This window comes from Hyla sarda, chromosome 4 (genome assembly GCF_029499605.1).
Source record: "Hyla sarda isolate aHylSar1 chromosome 4, aHylSar1.hap1, whole genome shotgun sequence".
Taxonomy (NCBI): domain Eukaryota; kingdom Metazoa; phylum Chordata; class Amphibia; order Anura; family Hylidae; genus Hyla; species Hyla sarda.
The window spans coordinates 55,844,959-55,861,560 of record NC_079192.1 but is presented as its reverse complement, the minus strand read 5'-3'; the positions used below and the strand labels follow the sequence as shown (position 1 = coordinate 55,861,560).

At 45.7% G+C, this 16,602-nt stretch overlaps 1 protein-coding gene across 14 annotated transcripts in view; it reads left to right on the top strand.

Moving 5' to 3' along the window:
• Positions 1-16,602, top strand: part of SORBS3 (sorbin and SH3 domain containing 3) — an 87,434-nt gene that overhangs the window by 19,159 nt on the left and 51,673 nt on the right. For all 14 annotated transcript variants that reach the window (XM_056571049.1, XM_056571050.1, XM_056571053.1 and 11 more), the window contains exons 5-7: positions 2,453-2,537; positions 4,190-4,703; positions 11,239-11,328. In XM_056571049.1, the coding sequence (XP_056427024.1) occupies positions 2,453-2,537; positions 4,190-4,703; positions 11,239-11,328 (689 nt within the window). The remainder of the gene's footprint in view (positions 1-2,452; positions 2,538-4,189; positions 4,704-11,238; positions 11,329-16,602) is intronic.

The following is a 16,602-nucleotide window of genomic DNA, read 5'->3' as shown; positions in this document are numbered from 1 at the left end:
TACATTTTAAAAATGCTTTTTTGTCTGCCTGGTAGCGTGCTCACTACCAGGCAGACTTCCCCAGCAGGCACCACGTCACTGATGCCTGCTGGGGCCGGCACTTCCGTCGGTAGTTCACCTATACAGGGTGCCTCCAGCTGTTTCACCACTACAACTCCCAGCTTGCACTGACATCTATTGGCTGTCAGGACATGCTGGGAGCTGTAGTGGGGAAACAACTGGAGGCACCCTGTATAGGTGAACACCGGAGCACATACCGCTCCCCGCCACGCAGCCCGCAAACCCCCCCCCGTCGCGGCGCTCAACTAACTCCCCCTCCCCCTTAGTTCACCTAGAGTACCCCCCCCCCCGCCCCGCCCCGCCGCTCAACCCACTCCCCCTCAGTTCACCTATTCAGTGTCCCTCCAGGCTTCCCCACTACAACTCCCAGGGTATGCTGGGAGTTGTAGTGGGGAAACTGGAGGCATACTGTATAGGTGAACAGTATAGATAATACAGTGATACAGACATAATACTTTACCTTGTCCCTAGCCTGCGCACGTCCTCTTCCTTCAAAGCGCTCGCTCCCGCCTGTCTGATTGACAGGCGGGAGCGAGCACAGCAGTGATTGAATTTCGACTCGTTGCCAGGCTTCAACAAGTCGAAATTCAGTGGTGACGTCACTGCTGAATGCATTCGGCCACTAGGAGGGCGACCCCTAGTGGCCGAATTTTAAAATGATTTTAAACTGTTTTAAAATCACTTTTTTAATTAAACTACATTAGAGATATGTTGTAGTACTTAAGTACTACAACATATCAATTTTTTGTTTTCATGACAGTGCCCATTTAAAGGCTTGCGGTACATTCAATGAACAGTAACAGTCTAATTCAAACAGTCGCCATACACTTCAGTGACAGACAGTTGTTGCGGACCTTGACTTTTGTTATAAGTCTCAGAATTCAGAGTAATTTGCGAAGGTCCGTCTGGATTTAGGGGATAGATATGGTCCGGAGATCTTGCAGAGTGCTTAGGGATTGATACACTCACAGTTTTGTAATGATCAGCCGTCGCCGCAAGGCTCGGGCCTAAACTCACGGATGACAGCAGCGCAGATCCTCCTCTAACAACAGCCCACAAGGAAAGAGCGATGTTGTTTGCCTGGCTGCACAGGAACAAGAGAGAAAAGAGCTAACAATGGCCGTCGCTCCCTTATATGGGCAGGGGCAGGGCCACTTTGATTGGTTCAAGTAACTGTCACTCACCGTTACAAGGAATGATGGGTGAAATAAGTTTAGGGACCTCCAAAGGTCCTTAAGCAAAAAACCATAGAGTTTACCTGATCTCTTGACCCGCAGGTCCTGCTACGCTCCGTACAGGTAATTAACCAATTATATACATTTGTACAATTATATTTATATAAATCCTGAATAAACTGTTAGATTACTAATATCTAGATGAGAGGTGACAAGGGGTGGACTAGATAAGAAGGACCCCGACATCCTAGGGACTCTGGCTATGGGGACCTCTATACAGGTACCGTATAGGATGCGGTACCGGGACACCACAACAGGGTCTAGGGGAGAGGTAGGCAGCTGGGGGGAGATGGAGCCCACCCCTGAAATATGACAGGAGAGGCCAAGGAAAGGGGGGTCAGGAGGGCCTCTGGCGTTATCTGAAGTGGAAGAGTGTTCAGTGCTGGCGCCTGAGTCTCCCTTGCAGCCGTTGGGTGAGAAGGCTACACTTCTGGCTCCTGCTCCGGAGCACAGCGAACACCAGAGGCCACCATCCCAGACGGGTCCAGATGACAGGGGACTCTCTGAGGTGCCGAAGTCCGCAGCGGAGTCCCCAGGAAGGATTCCCCATGGCAGAGGGAGGGAGCTGCCGAGTGTGACCGCAGACCAGCAGCGGGACCTAAAATGGCAGGCGGGCAGTCTTCAGCCTGATCTTACCGAGGCCAGAGGAAGCGCTGAATGCTCCCAGGTACAAAGGAGGGATGTCAGGGGCGGAGGGACGCTTAGGGGTCCTGTCGGAGGTTCTCCCAATAGAGTAGGAAGCGGTCAGGGCATATAGAATTATATAGAATAATAGCACTAACAGTCTCACTGTTAAGTAACAAAGACAATTTTACTCCCTTTGATTTGCCCCTATTTCTTGGTAATATATGTAGTACATTAGTAAGACGCAGAGGACAGATAAAAGAGAGTAAAACTGCAATATCTGACTACACTTTTGTTTGTAGTCTGTAGCCATGGAGACGCATAGGTCTGCATAGAAGATGTATACCGAACACAGAAGGGGGGATTTTAGATACATCGGAGAAATAATACCTCCAGATATTGTTCTTTAATATAACAAGATATCTGTAAAGAAAAAAAGAAAGGAAAAAAAGAAAAAAGATGAGAAGAAACATTTTATCCTTTCATTATAAAAACAAAATGAATGAATGAATTTTCTTTCTCTCTTTATTCAGATTCTGAAGACAGTGATAGTGAAAGTAATCGGTCAAAACCAGAAGATAACCATAAAGAAGCTTTCACTGTGTCTTATAAATCAAAGTAAGTCACTGGGGCAGTGCTTCCCAACCATTGTGCCTCCGACTGTCCGCGCAGACTGGGAGTTGTAGTTGGAGGGAAACACTGTGAAACCCTTGACTGGGGATTATTTATATATATATCTGTACTTATATAGGCTTGCTATTACTGCGGGTGAAGCATGGGGTCTACAGATGAGGCCTCAGTTTGGAAAATTACTTATGTTATAAAATTATCTTCTTAAATGGCTGGTACTGTGTCTTCTGTGTACTGCTGCTACCATCTTAAAATACCCTTCCACTGGCCAGCGTTGGAAATATTTAGTTCCGAACGCTGTGTGCACGATGCGGGGTCGGCCACGCCCCCTCAATGCAAGTCTATGGAAGGGGCAACGAGGGGGTGTGGCCAACCTCCGCAGTGGGCACACAGCATTCGGAACTAAATGTTCCGAACGCTGGCCAGTGGAGTACCCCTTTAACTGGGGGTGTAACTTAAATCCTAAAGGAGAAATATTCCATCTGGAGACTCTGAGATCAGACAGTGCTGACTGTAGATGACAATGTATTCCACGCGATTTCTGCCGAAAGAATGACTGAGACTATACTTTCAGCCGAAAAATTTCAGCAGCAGGTTTTCCGCTTCTGAAATTTCGTCTTACGGACTGTACAGTGGAATCCTATATACAGCAATAGGATTCCGCTGCATCGGAAAGTTCTCTGTGTAATTTCAAAGCAAAATTACGCTTGGACATTGCTGAATCTGAACCCCACCTAACAGAGCTTCTGTCCTTAGCAAAATCTTCAGCCGTATCCTGTGCCATGTGAAGTAATGGGACATAGTCACATGCTGATATGTCCTTCAACCATTATGTGTCTTCTAAATACTGAATTAAAGGGGTATTCCAGGAAAAAACTTTTTTATATATATCAACTGGCTCCAGAAAGTTAAACAAATTTGTAAATTACTTCTATTAAAAAATATTAATCCTTTCAGTACTTATGAGCTTCGGAAGTTAAGGGTGTTCTTTTCTGTCTAAAGCCTCTCTGATGACACCTGTCTCGGGAAACGCCCAGCTTAGAAGCAAATCCCCAGAGCAAACCTCTTCTACACTGGGCGTTTCCCGAGACAGGTGTCATCAGAGAGGATTTAAACAGAAAAGAACACACTTAAAGGGGTACTCTGCCCCTAGACATCTTATCCCCTATCCAAAGGATCGGGGATAAGATGTCAGATTGCCGGGGTCCCGCTGCTGGGGACCCCGGGGATCGCTGCTGCAGCACCCCGCTATCATTACAGCGCAGAGCGAGATCGCTCTGCATGTAATGACGGGCAATACAGGGGCCGGAGCATCGTTACGTCACGGCTCCGCCCCTCGTGACGTAGGATCGCGGCGATCTGACATCTTATCCCCTATCCTTTGGATAGGGAATAAGATGCCAGGGGAGGAGTACCCCTTTAACTTCTGAAGCTCATAAGTACTGAAAGGATTAAGATTTTTTAATAGAAGTCATTTACAAATCTGTTTAATTTTCTGGAGCCAGTTGATGTATATAAAAAAGTTTTTTCCTGGAATACCCCTTTAAAGTAGAAACTCTCTGTGTTATTGGATTGATCATCAGTTTTTACCAAGACATTTTATAGTAAAGATTCTTGATATTTTTCCTTTCTGGTGACAGGTTTATAACAGATGAGAAAAATAGTCAGTCTGGGCTGAAGGATAAAGAAACGTCCCATTTGCATGTAACAGTAAAGTCCAACATGAGGGAATCACCAAGAAAGTCCAGCGACACCCTGAAAGCAGAAACAATTCCAGGTTCCTCTAAACCACATGCCACTACACTGCCACGTTCTTCATCTCGGCATCCACCACAGACATCTCCAAACTACTCCTCTAAAGTGTCATCTTTTATTAATAACTACAATACTGTACAATCTTCACCAAACTACAGCAGCCAACAATCTCATAATGCGCTGTCCAGTACCAGAAGCGGGAAACAGACATCAGAACCCGGCCCGCGCCATTTTTTCCCTGACCAATCGTTCCAGGGCTCACAAGCTAATAAGGAAACAAGCTCCCTGCAAAGACTCCAGCAAAAGTCTAACTATTCTTCATCAGGAAGTACCGCCTCCAGCTCCCACATCCTAAGCCCCACCCGCAGGGAGCCACGGAAATCCACTACTAAGGTCTTAGTAAGTAAAGCTAGCAATTCTGGGACTACCATTTGTTATAGATTTAAATAAATAAGTCATTCATGTCATTACTGCCAGAAAGATTCCACTTGGAAATTCCGTTTCAGCAGACTCCCATTGCTTTCAATTGGATACTACTGAACTGTGCACACGGCAGAGTTTCAGTGGCAAAAACATCTGCCGCGAAAATACCGGTTCCGGCCTCTGCCAAAAGAATTGACATGTCAATTCTTTGGGTGGATTTGCTTGGAAATACATTGCCATTTATTCAGATCGCACATTTCCGAGCAGTCATAGCACCAACAGAACATGCAAATTCGCTAATTTTTCGCTGAGTAAACATATCCTTAGGCCATGTTTACAAGGCGGAATTCCCATGTGGAATTCCGCTGGAGAATTCCACCAGAAATTTTGCCAAAATTTACTGCCTATAGATTTTAATGGAATTCCGCTGCCCGATTCACACAGGGGAATTTCTTTAATTTTGCAGAATTTGCGGAATTCCACAGAGGAATCCCATGGAAGTCAATGGGTCTTTAAGCAAAATTCTGTGTTTTGAGAACACAGAATTCTGCTACAATTCCACTGGAATTCCCACTGGCGTAAGTCTGGAGAGGAAAAAATGGCAGAGCTCCTCATGGGACAAGTATCGTTTGATACACAGTGTGTTGTCAAGCAAGTGATGTGCAGTGGGTGTTAGTCAACCACTCACCTTGCTTAGTTGTGTATATAGCCACAACTACAAATGCGCTTGGATGATCATGCAGGTGGTGCAGCCTCCTGGTCCCGGATCTAGGAGTGCTCCTGGCCGGTAGGTACAGTGGTAAATATGAGAGTAAAAATTTACCAGGTTTTCGGCACAATCCACCAAGGATGGGTCAGAGTTTCTTCAAAATAATTTTTATTTGCCAAAGAAACAACGCGTTTCAGTGCTTTGGAGCTCCTTCGTCAGGTAAACATGGCAGTAGCTCCAAAGCTCTGAAATGCGTTGTTTCTTTGGCAAATAAAAATTCTTTTGAAGAAACTCTGACCCATCCTTGGTGGATTGCGCCGAAAACCTGGTAAATTTTTACTCTCATATTTACCACTGGAATTCCCACAGAATTCCGCAATTCCATTTGACAACCTTTGCTAAACAGAATTTGTGCGGAATTGTGGAAATTCCGCTGTGTATACATGGCATTACAGGGACAAAATTGTGTTCAACTAGTGCCAGAAAGTTATACAGATTTGTAATATTTGAATTATTGTAAGAAAGCGAAGCCTTCCTGTACTTATAGCTAGATCTATGTAACTCTTTGGCACCAGTTAATAAAAAATAAAATAAAAATTCCCTTTCCAAACAAATCATTCCCTTTAATAAGCGTAAGCTCCACCCTCTTTGCAGTCTTTTGCAATCAGACTTGAACCTTTGATTGATCAGTTTGTCATCAGTTATTTATAAAGGTGACAACCAACGTGGCTTTACTTTCTGTTGTCACTTTTGCAAAAATGTTCAATGGACGTCCAGTCCTTTCATACTCTATGGCAGTGGTCTTCAACCTGCGGACCTCCAGATGTTTCAAAACTACAACTCCCAGCATGCCCGGACAGCCGATGGCTGTCCGGGCATGCTGGGAGTTGTAGTTTTGCAACATCTGGAGTAGAGATGAGCGAACTTACAGTAAATTCGATTCATCACAAACTTCTCGGCTCGGCAGTTGATGACTTTTCCTGCATAAATTCAGCTTTCAGGTGCTCCGGTGGGCTGGAAAAGGTGGATACAGTCCTAGGAGACTCTTTCCTAGGACTGTATCCACCTTTTCCAGCCCACCGGAGCACCTGAAATTTGAACTAATTTACGCAGGATAAGGCATCAACTGCCGAGCCGAGAAGTTCGTGACGAATCGAATTTACTGTAAGTTCGCTCATCTCTAATCTGGAGGTCCGCAGGTTGAAGACCACTGCTCTATGGTTACGACGAATGTTTCGGGGCGCTGAACTCTGAAATGTTCGGCGGTCCCATTAATTGGGTGGTGGCCAAGCACAAGCACTCATACTCATGAATTCTATTTATTCCAGGGATATGGGGGAGATTCATCAAAATCTGTCCTGAGGAAAAGTTGCCCAGTTGCCCATAGCAATCAATCAGATCGCTTCTTTCATTTTTAAAAAGGCCACTGCAAAATGAAAGAAGCAATCTGATTGGTTGCTATGGACAACTGGTCAAAGTTTTGATGTATGTCCCCAATGTCCCTGTTCTTAGGAATGGTGGGAGTTCCTGTGGTCGGACCCTCACCAATCAGCTTGTTATTCTCTATCCTATGGAGAAGACCGAAAGTGGTAACAAAAAGTGAAGAAAACAGGGGTGCTCCCTTGTGTAGAATTTAAAGTAGAGACCCAGGCACCACACCTAGGGGGTCTACTAACCAGTGGGGTTGCTAGGATTGGTGTCACCCAGTGCGGCAGAAAATGGTGTCACCCCATACAACCCTCCCAAAGTAATTTTATAGCTGTCGTGAAGAACGCCAGTGGTGTTGTGCGTTGTGTAAAATTATTTCCAGTATAATAATCAAATATGCCAATTGCCATGTAACAGTAAAGTGCTAAAGATGTTTTTACCATGTAAAACTACAGCTCCCGGTATGACCTAAGCAGTGGTGAGGTTATGCTGGGAGTTGTTGTTTCATCCATCATAACTGCAGAACTCACAAGTGACTCCAGCTAAGATGGGACATAGTGAGGAGAATACACGATAAGTGATTACAGGTGACGTCTTCTCTATAGTGAGGAGAATACACGATAAGTGATTACAGGTGACGTCTTCTCTATAGTGAGTAGAATACACGATAAGTGATTACAGGTGACGTCTTCTCTATAGTGAGGAGAATACACGATAAGTGATTACAGGTGACGTCTTCTCTATAGTCTTTCCTTATCTAATTCAGCTGGTACATACCGCCAGGACTTGCTCCAGCTAAATCTTCTCTCAGACTCTGCAGAACTTGATGCCCAGATGGTTCCTCACTTTGTCAGTGCATTCTGATACGAAAACAATAATTAATATAATACTGCCAAACACTGTATCCGCTGTACATAATACTACAACACACTGCACTCTTTGAATATAATACTACCACACACTGTACCTTCTGAACATAATACTGCCACACATTGTATCCCCTGTATATAACACTACCACACAATATACCCTCTGAATATTATACTGCCACACATTGTATCCCCTTGTATATAATACTACAACAAACTGCACTCTCTGAACATAATACTACCACACACTGTACCTTCTGTATATAATACTACCACACACTGAACTCCTTGAATATAATACCCTCACACACACTGCACTCCTTGAATATAATACCCTCACACACTGTGCTCTATGAATATAATACTATTACACATTGCGCCTCTGAATATAACCTTGCCATACAGTGCACACTCTGAATATAATACCGCAACAATTTGTGGCGCATAAAAACCATTCCACCCCAGAAATTCCTTATAATATACACCATACCTCTGAAATGCAAAACACTCTGTGCCCCTTACATATAGCAATAATGCCACCTGCCCTGTGCCCCCACATATAACAATGCCCAGTGAAGTTACAGTACAGGAATAATACACACAGTGATGTCACAGTACAGGGATAATACACACAGTGATGTCACAGTACAGGGATAATACACACAGTGATGTCACAGTACAGGGATAATACACACTGATGTCACAGTACAGGGATAATACACAGTGATGTCACAGTACAGGGATAATACACAGTGATGTCACAGTACAGGAATAATACACAGTGATGTCACAGTACAGGAATAATACACAGTGATGTCACAGTACAGGGATAATACACAGTGATGTCACAGTACAGGAATAATACACACAGTGATGTCACAGTACAGGAATAATACACACAGTGATGTCGCAGTACAGGGATAATACACACAGTGATGTAACAGTACAGGGATAATACACAGTGATGTCACAGTACAGGGATAATACACACAGTGATGTCACAGTACAGGAATAATACACAGTAATGTCACAGTACAGGAATAATACACACAGTGATGTCACAGTACAGGGATAATACACACAGTGATGTCACAGTACAGGGATAATACACACAGTGATGTTACAGTACAGGATAATACACACAGTGATGTTACAGTACAGGGATAATACACACAGTGATGTCACAGTACAGGGATAATACACAGTGATGTCACAGTACATGGATAATACACACAGTGATTTCACAGTACAGGGATAATAGACACAGTGATGTCACAGTACAGGGATTATACATACAGTGATGTCACAGTACAGGGACAATACACAGTGATGTCACAGTACAGGGATAATACACAGTGATGTCACAGTACAAGGATAATACACAGTGATGTCACAGTACAGGGATAATACACACAGTGATGCCACAGTACAGGGATAATACACAGTGATGTCACAGTACAGGGATAATACACACAGTGATGTCACAGTACAGGGATAATACACACAGTGATTTCACAGTACAGGGATAATACACACAGTGATGTCACAGTACAGGGATAATACACACAGTGATGTCACAGTACAGGGATAATACACACAGTGATGTCACAGTACAGGGATAATACACACAGTGATTTCACAGTACAGGGATAATACACACAGTGATGTCACAGTACAGGGATAATACACACAGTGATGTCACAGTACAGGGATAATACACACAGTGATGTCACAGTACAGGGATAATACACACAGTGATGTCACAGTACAGGGATAATACACAGTGATGTCACAGTACAGGGATAATACACACAGTGATGTCACAGTACAGGGATAATACACACAGTGATGTCACAGTACAGGGATAATAAACAGTACAGGGTTAATATGCAATTGCAGAACAGTATAGGATTAAAATTCACAATGGGAGGTGGAGGGAGGAATGGCAGGGGTCAGGGCACAGTATTTATAGTGTTACCTGTGTAACCTGCCTGCCATCATCCACTGTTCTCCTGCACTCTGGTCCTTCATCTGACCCCAGCAGGCCTCCGTATGAGTCTGTGATCACATGACCAGCAGGGTGTGGTGATCAGCTGGAGGCCGAGATCGCTCAGTGTATGGGAGTGTTCCCTAAGCAGGTGCCTGCAGACATTGCTAAACTACAACTCCCAGCATGTCCGGATAACCTTTCTGTGTCACCCGTTGTGGCCCGCATCACCCGCACCTCCCTAGCAATGTCACTGCTACTAACCGTCTAGAGTTGTACTAGAATAGGCACAACCCTATTGAGGGTGGTATAAATTCCAGTCTGCTGCACTTTAAGGGGTTCTCCACCATAAGGTGAATTTAGGACATACCTTGCAGACAGTATGGACAGGAAGGATCTGCGCTTGTCTTAGGGCTAAATGGCTATGTTGTCTGATTACCATAACACTGTGGCTAGCTTTTTGTGAACTGGTATTTCCTGTTTGACTTTCCTTCTTTGCCTACAAATACCAGAATTCCATTTTCCTCCCTCCCACACATCAGCCACTCCCCCCCCCCCAATTGAAACATAAATGAGCTGCATCCATTCAAAGACCTGTGGTTTTCAATCAGGGTGCCTACAGCTGTTGCATTAGTTGCAGATTGATCTCTCTCCCACCAAGCGATCGCTCCACCCATTGAAGCAGACAGGCTCCCTGTCATCAGCTGACTAGTGAGGTCAGGTCTCCGCCACATTGCAACCTGGGGAAAATCTGAGACAACAGTCATTTTGTATGCTGTTAAAAATAAATATTGGGGTGAAAATCACATAAGAATTGTGAGAAAACCGTCACACACAGGTACAGACACTATATTATGAACTACACTAACTTTACAGCCCCTGTAGCATAGTCAAACAAAAAGCATTCCTGGAATACCCCTTTAAAACCCCTGTACAACAATACCCGGAAGCGAATAGACAAGTCAATGGCAGAAGGAAAAATTAGTTTTTTTTAGAGGTGCTACGTCATATCTGTGTCAATTATAACAACCACAGGATGCACAGGAGGACAGGTCGACTTTATTGATACAAAACAGTAGGACCTACAGTTGTCCTACTGTTTCGTATCAATAAATTCGACCTGTTCTGGGCATCCTTTGTGGTAGTGATAATTGACACAGATATGACGTAGCACCAAAAAAAAAACTAATTTATCCTTCTTTCATTGGCTGTGAAAAGGGCATAACAAGATGGGAGTCAGGCAGAGCGTCCTGTACTACTAACAAGTTTCTATAGCATTTAGCATTGTATACCAACCAGTGTGCCTCCAGCTGTTACAAAACTACAACTTGCAGCATACCCGGACAGCCTTCGGCTGTCCGGGCATGCTGGAAGTTGTAGTTTTGCAACAGCTGAAAGCGCACTGGTTGGGTAATACTGTTCTATAGTTTTAACCCTGTAAATGATGACCTAAGCTTGCCCTGCAGACGTATTATTCCATAGACTTCTTTATAAATCTACTTCCTTTTTACCTGACAGGAGCAGCTGGAGACCGATTTACGGAACTTCACAGAGGAACTCGACAAAGACCTGGAGGCCCGTCCTGAAACAACACTACAACAGTGCGAGGTAAGAAATCCCATATAAAGAAATAAAAAGAAAAAATACATTCATTTTCTACATGTTGAATAAGTAACTCAGGAATTTACGGGGTTAAACGCTGTTGGGCCACTAACCTAAAGATAGAAATATCAAGAGTAAGTGTCCCTCCATAATACCCAACTGTATCCAGCCTGGCCTAAACAATGAATTGGCAAGAAAACAGGTGCCAACCATGCCAACTATATACATTTTCTGCTTTTTGAAAAAGCAACTTGTGATTTCAAGGGGTTCAACGCTGTTGGGCCATGGACTTAACCACTTAGGGACCAAGGGCGTACATGTACGCCCTGACGCCCTGGTACTTAAGGACCAAGGGCGTACCTGTACGCCAGTTGGAATTCCGGTCCCCGACGCTCACTTCCGGACCGGGATACCTGCTGAAATCATTCAGCAGGCACCCCGTGCAAAACCCTGGGGGTTCCTGAGACCACCCCATGTGGGCGATCGCCGGTCAATTCAGACCGGCGATCTGCGGCGATTCCGGGTCATAGGGGTCTCTGGTGACACGGAAAATAAGCGGAATTGGGGCTGTCCAAGACACCCACGATCCCCCTAAAGGGATAGGAGTTAGGTGGCAGGGGTGCCACCCCTCCTCTCCATGCTATTGGTCAGTCAGAAGCGACCGACCAATAGCAGATTGGGGGCGGGGAGGTTAAAGCTCGGTCCCCCCGTTGTGCCCACCCACGGTAGTCTGGGCAGAACAGGGGAACCGTGATGTGACCGGCGGTCACTTACCGGCGGCGATTGGCGGCAGCGGGCGGCGATGAGGTGCGTCTCCCTGGTGCAGGCTACAGAAGCCGGTGAGTTGTTGCCTTGCAACATCTGGAGGGCTGCAGTTTGGAGACCACTATACAGTGGTCTCTAAACTGTAGCTCTCCAGATGTTGCAAAACTTCAACTCCCAGCATACCCAGACAGCTGTTTGTTGTCTGGGCATGCTGGGATTTGTAGTTTTGCAACATCTGGGGGGCCACAGTTTGGAGATCACTGTGCCGTGGTGTAGTTGCGTGCCTCCAGTTGTTGCATAACTACATCTCCCAGCATGCCCTTCAGTGATCAGTACATGCTGAGAGTTGTAGTTTTGCAACAGCTGGAGGCATACTGGTCGGGGTACATTCACACGGGCAGGTTTACAGTGAGTTTCCTGCTTCAAGTTTGAGCTGTGGCAAATTTTCTGCCGCAGCGCAAACGCCTAGCGGGAAACTCGTCGTAAACCCCCGTCAGTGCGAATGTACCCTAAAAACACTACACTACACATAATAAAGGGTAAAACACTACATATACACCCCCTTGCACTGCCCCCCCCCTCCCCCCAATAAAAATGAAAAACATATGGTACGGCAGTGTTTCCAAAACGGAGCCTTCGGCTGCAAAACAACAACTCCCAGAATTTCCGGACAGCCACTGACTGTCAGGCTTGCTGGGAGTTTAGCAACAGCTGGAGGCACCCTGTTTGGGAATCACTGGCGTAGAATACCCCTATGTCCACCCCTATGCAATCCCTAATTTAGTCCTCAAATGCGCATGGCGCTCTCTCATTTTGGAGCCCTGTCGTATTTCAAGGAAACAGTTTAGGGCCACATATGGGGTATTCCAATACTCCAGAGCAATTGCACTACAAATTTTGGGGGGCTTTTTCTCCTGAAAAGGAAAAGTTGAGGTCTACACCGGCCAGTTAGTGTAAAAAAAATAAACATTTTTACACTAACATGCTGGTGTTGCCCCATACTTTTTATTTTCACAAGAGGTAAAAGGAAAAAAAGACCCCCAAAATTAGGACGGAAATACCCCATATGTGGGTGTAAAATGCTCTGTGGGCGCACAAGGCTCAGGAGTGAGAGCGCACTATGTACCGTATTTATCGGGGTATACCACGCACCGGCCTATAACACGCACCCTCATTTTACCAAGGATATTTGGGTAAAAAAAGTTGTTTACCCAAATATGCTTGGTAAAATGAGGGTGCGTGTGTGCATGTGTATACCCCGATACAGTTTCTGACCCCGCAGAAGCCCCCAGGAAAGGCAGGGGGAGAGAGGCCGTCGCTGCACGCTTCTTTCCCCCTGCCTTTCCTGGGGTCTAGAGCCCTGCTGCCGCCGCTTCTCTCCCCCGGCTATCGGCGCCGCTGCCCCTTCTCTCCCCCTGGCTATCGGTACCGCTGCCCTATTCCCGGCGCCGATAGCCAGGGGGAGAGAAGCGGCGCCGGCAATGGGGCAGCGGCGCCGACAGACAGGGGGAGAGAAGGGGCAGCAGCACCCATTGCCAGCGCTGCTGCCCCGTTGCCTCCCCCATCCCCGGTTGTATAATTACCTGTTGCTGGGGTCGGGTCCGCACTGCTTCAGGCCTCTGGTGTGCGACCCCTGCGTCGTTGAGTGACGTCACTAGTCATTGCGTCTCGCAGCACATAGCAATGACGCAGGGGACGCCACACCGGAGGCCAGAGGCAGCGCGGACCCGACCCCGGCAACAGGTAATTATACAAGCGGGGATGGGGGAGGCAACGGGGCAGCGGCGCCGGCAGTCTCTGGACCCCAGGACAGGCAGGGGCAGAGAAGCCGGCAGCGACGGCAGGTCTCTGCACCTACAAAAGCCGCTGAAGTTCATTGATTTAAAGCGCCCGCTTTAAATCATTGAACTGCAGTGGCTTATCGGCGTATAACATGCAGATAGACTTTAGGCAAAAAATTTTTGTCTAAAAAATGCGTGTTATATGCCAATAAATACGGTACATTTGAGGTCTAAATTAGTGATTTGCACAGAGGTGGCTGATTTTACAGCGGTTCTGACATAAACGCAAAAAAATAAATACCCACGTGTTACCCCATTTTGGAAACTACACCTCTCACGGAACGTAACAAGGGGTATCGTGAGCTTTAACACCCCACAGGTGTTTGACAAATTTTCGTTAAAGTTGGATGGGAAAATGAAGAAATTTTTTTTTTAACTAAGATGCTGGTGTTACCCTAAATTTTTCATTTTCACAAGGGAAAATAGGAAAAAAAAGCTCCCCAAAATTTGTAGCCCTATTTCTTCTGAGTAAGAACATACCCCATATGTGGATGTAAAGTGCTCTGCGGGCGACCTATAATGCTCAGAAGAGAAGGAGCACCATTGGGCTTCTGGGGAGAAAATTTGCCCTGAATTGAAGGCCACGTGTGTTTACAAAGCCCCCATAGTGCCAGAACAATGGACCCCCCCTCCCACATGTGACCCTATTTTGGAAACTACACCCCTCATGTAATGTAATAAGGGGCCCCACAGGTGTCTGACAGATTTTTGGAACAGTGGTCAGTGAAAATGAAACATTTTATATTTCATTTGCACAGCCCACTGTTCCAAAGGTCTGTAAAAAGCCAGTGGGGTGTAAATGCCCACTGCACCCCTTATTCAATTCTGTGAGGGGTGTTGTTTCCAAAATGGGGTCACATGTGGGGGGGGGTCATCTGTTCTGGCACCACGGGGGGCTTTGTAAACGCACATGACCCCCAACTTCCATTCCAAACAAATTCTCTCTCTAAAAGCTCAATGGCGCTCCTCCTCTTCTAAGCATTGTAGTGCGCCAGCAGAGCACTTGACGTCCACACATGGGGTATTTCCATACTCAGAAGAAATGGGGTTACAAACTTTGGGGGGCATTTTCTCCTATTACCCCTTGTAAAAATTTTAAATTTGGGGAAAAAACTGCATTTTAGTGAAATATTTTTTTTCTCATTTACACATCCAACTTTAACGAAAAGTCATCAAACACCTGTCGGGTGTTAAGGTTCACTATACCCCTTGTCATGTTCCTTGAGGGGTGTAGTTTCCAAAATAGTATGGCATGTTTTTTTTCTTGCTGCTCTGGCGACATGCCCCCCAAAAACCATTTCAGCAAAATTTGTTTTCCAAAAGCCAAATGTGGCTCCTTCTCTTCTGAGCACTGTAGTGTGCCCGCGGAGCACTTGACGTCCACACATGGGTTATTTCCATACTCTGAAGAAATGGGGTTACAAGCCGTCACGCCCCCTCCCATAGACCTGCATGTAGGGGGCGGGGCGTGACATAATGATGGGGGCGGGGCTAGGCCATCATAAGCTCCCGGCTACAGCATACGGAACAGTTTGTTCCAAACGCTGAGCAGTGGAGTTCCCCTTTAAGGTGAAACTAGGCTGAGTCCCTAAATATATATATATATAGGGGAATATGCAAATCAGCTCATTACATCACCTTTTCAGACAATGTTCCCTGGTATCAGCTTAGCTCCAGTTACGGAATATAAAAGCTAATCGGGATTAATGCCAAGCCAGAACTCTCTCTCCAGAAGGAAAGAGCACCCATCTGCAGACAGCTGTTTCGGGGTATTTGCCCCTCGTCAGTACAGAGCAGGGTAATCTGGCTTGGCTGAGATGAGGGGCCTTAGACCAACTAAGGCCTAAGGGTCTAAGGCCCCTCATCTCAGCCAAGCCAGATTACCCTGCTCTATACTGACGAGGGGCAAGTACCCCGAAACAGCTGTCTGCAGATGGGTGCTCTTTCCTTCTGGAGAGAGAGTTCTGGCTTGGCATTAATCCTGATTAGCTTTTTATATTCCGTAACTGGAGCTAAGCTGATACCAGGGAACATCGCCTGAAAAGGTGATGTAATGAGCTGATTTGCATATTCCCCTAGAAAAATAGGTAAAGGTTCAGCTCACCATTAGCAGCATGCAGACCCAGATCACAATGAACTCAGCACACCTTCCAGCGGAAACCACGGAATGAGCAAGGGCCATGTTCCCAGGTACAAAGGATGAAGCAAAAAAGAGGAAAATCCGGCTCCCAGGACTGGATAAAAATTTGTAGCTTTAATGAATCATATTAAAATCCAAGGTAGAAAAAAAGAATAAGCTAAAAGCACAAACGAAACGCACCAACGCGTTTCGACTTGTTAACAAGTCTTAATCATGGTCAATGCTAAAGACAACAGATATACCTTATATACTATTACAACTGGTGACGTCACCCTCTGAAATCAGGTGAACACATGGCAAGAGGTAAAATAAGACATGGATAATACTTGACAGATGGTATATACTGGAGAGTCATTATACAAAACAAGAGAAAATATACTTAGAAACCTCTAATAGATATAACTCAGGTCGTGTCTGAAATTGAGTCCATACGGGAAGCGAGTATCCAAAACCAAAATCCAATACGCTTCCTGTCTGAACACGGCCCTACTCCAGTCACCACCCCGTGATGGTGGGCGTACCCTCTCTAAGTCA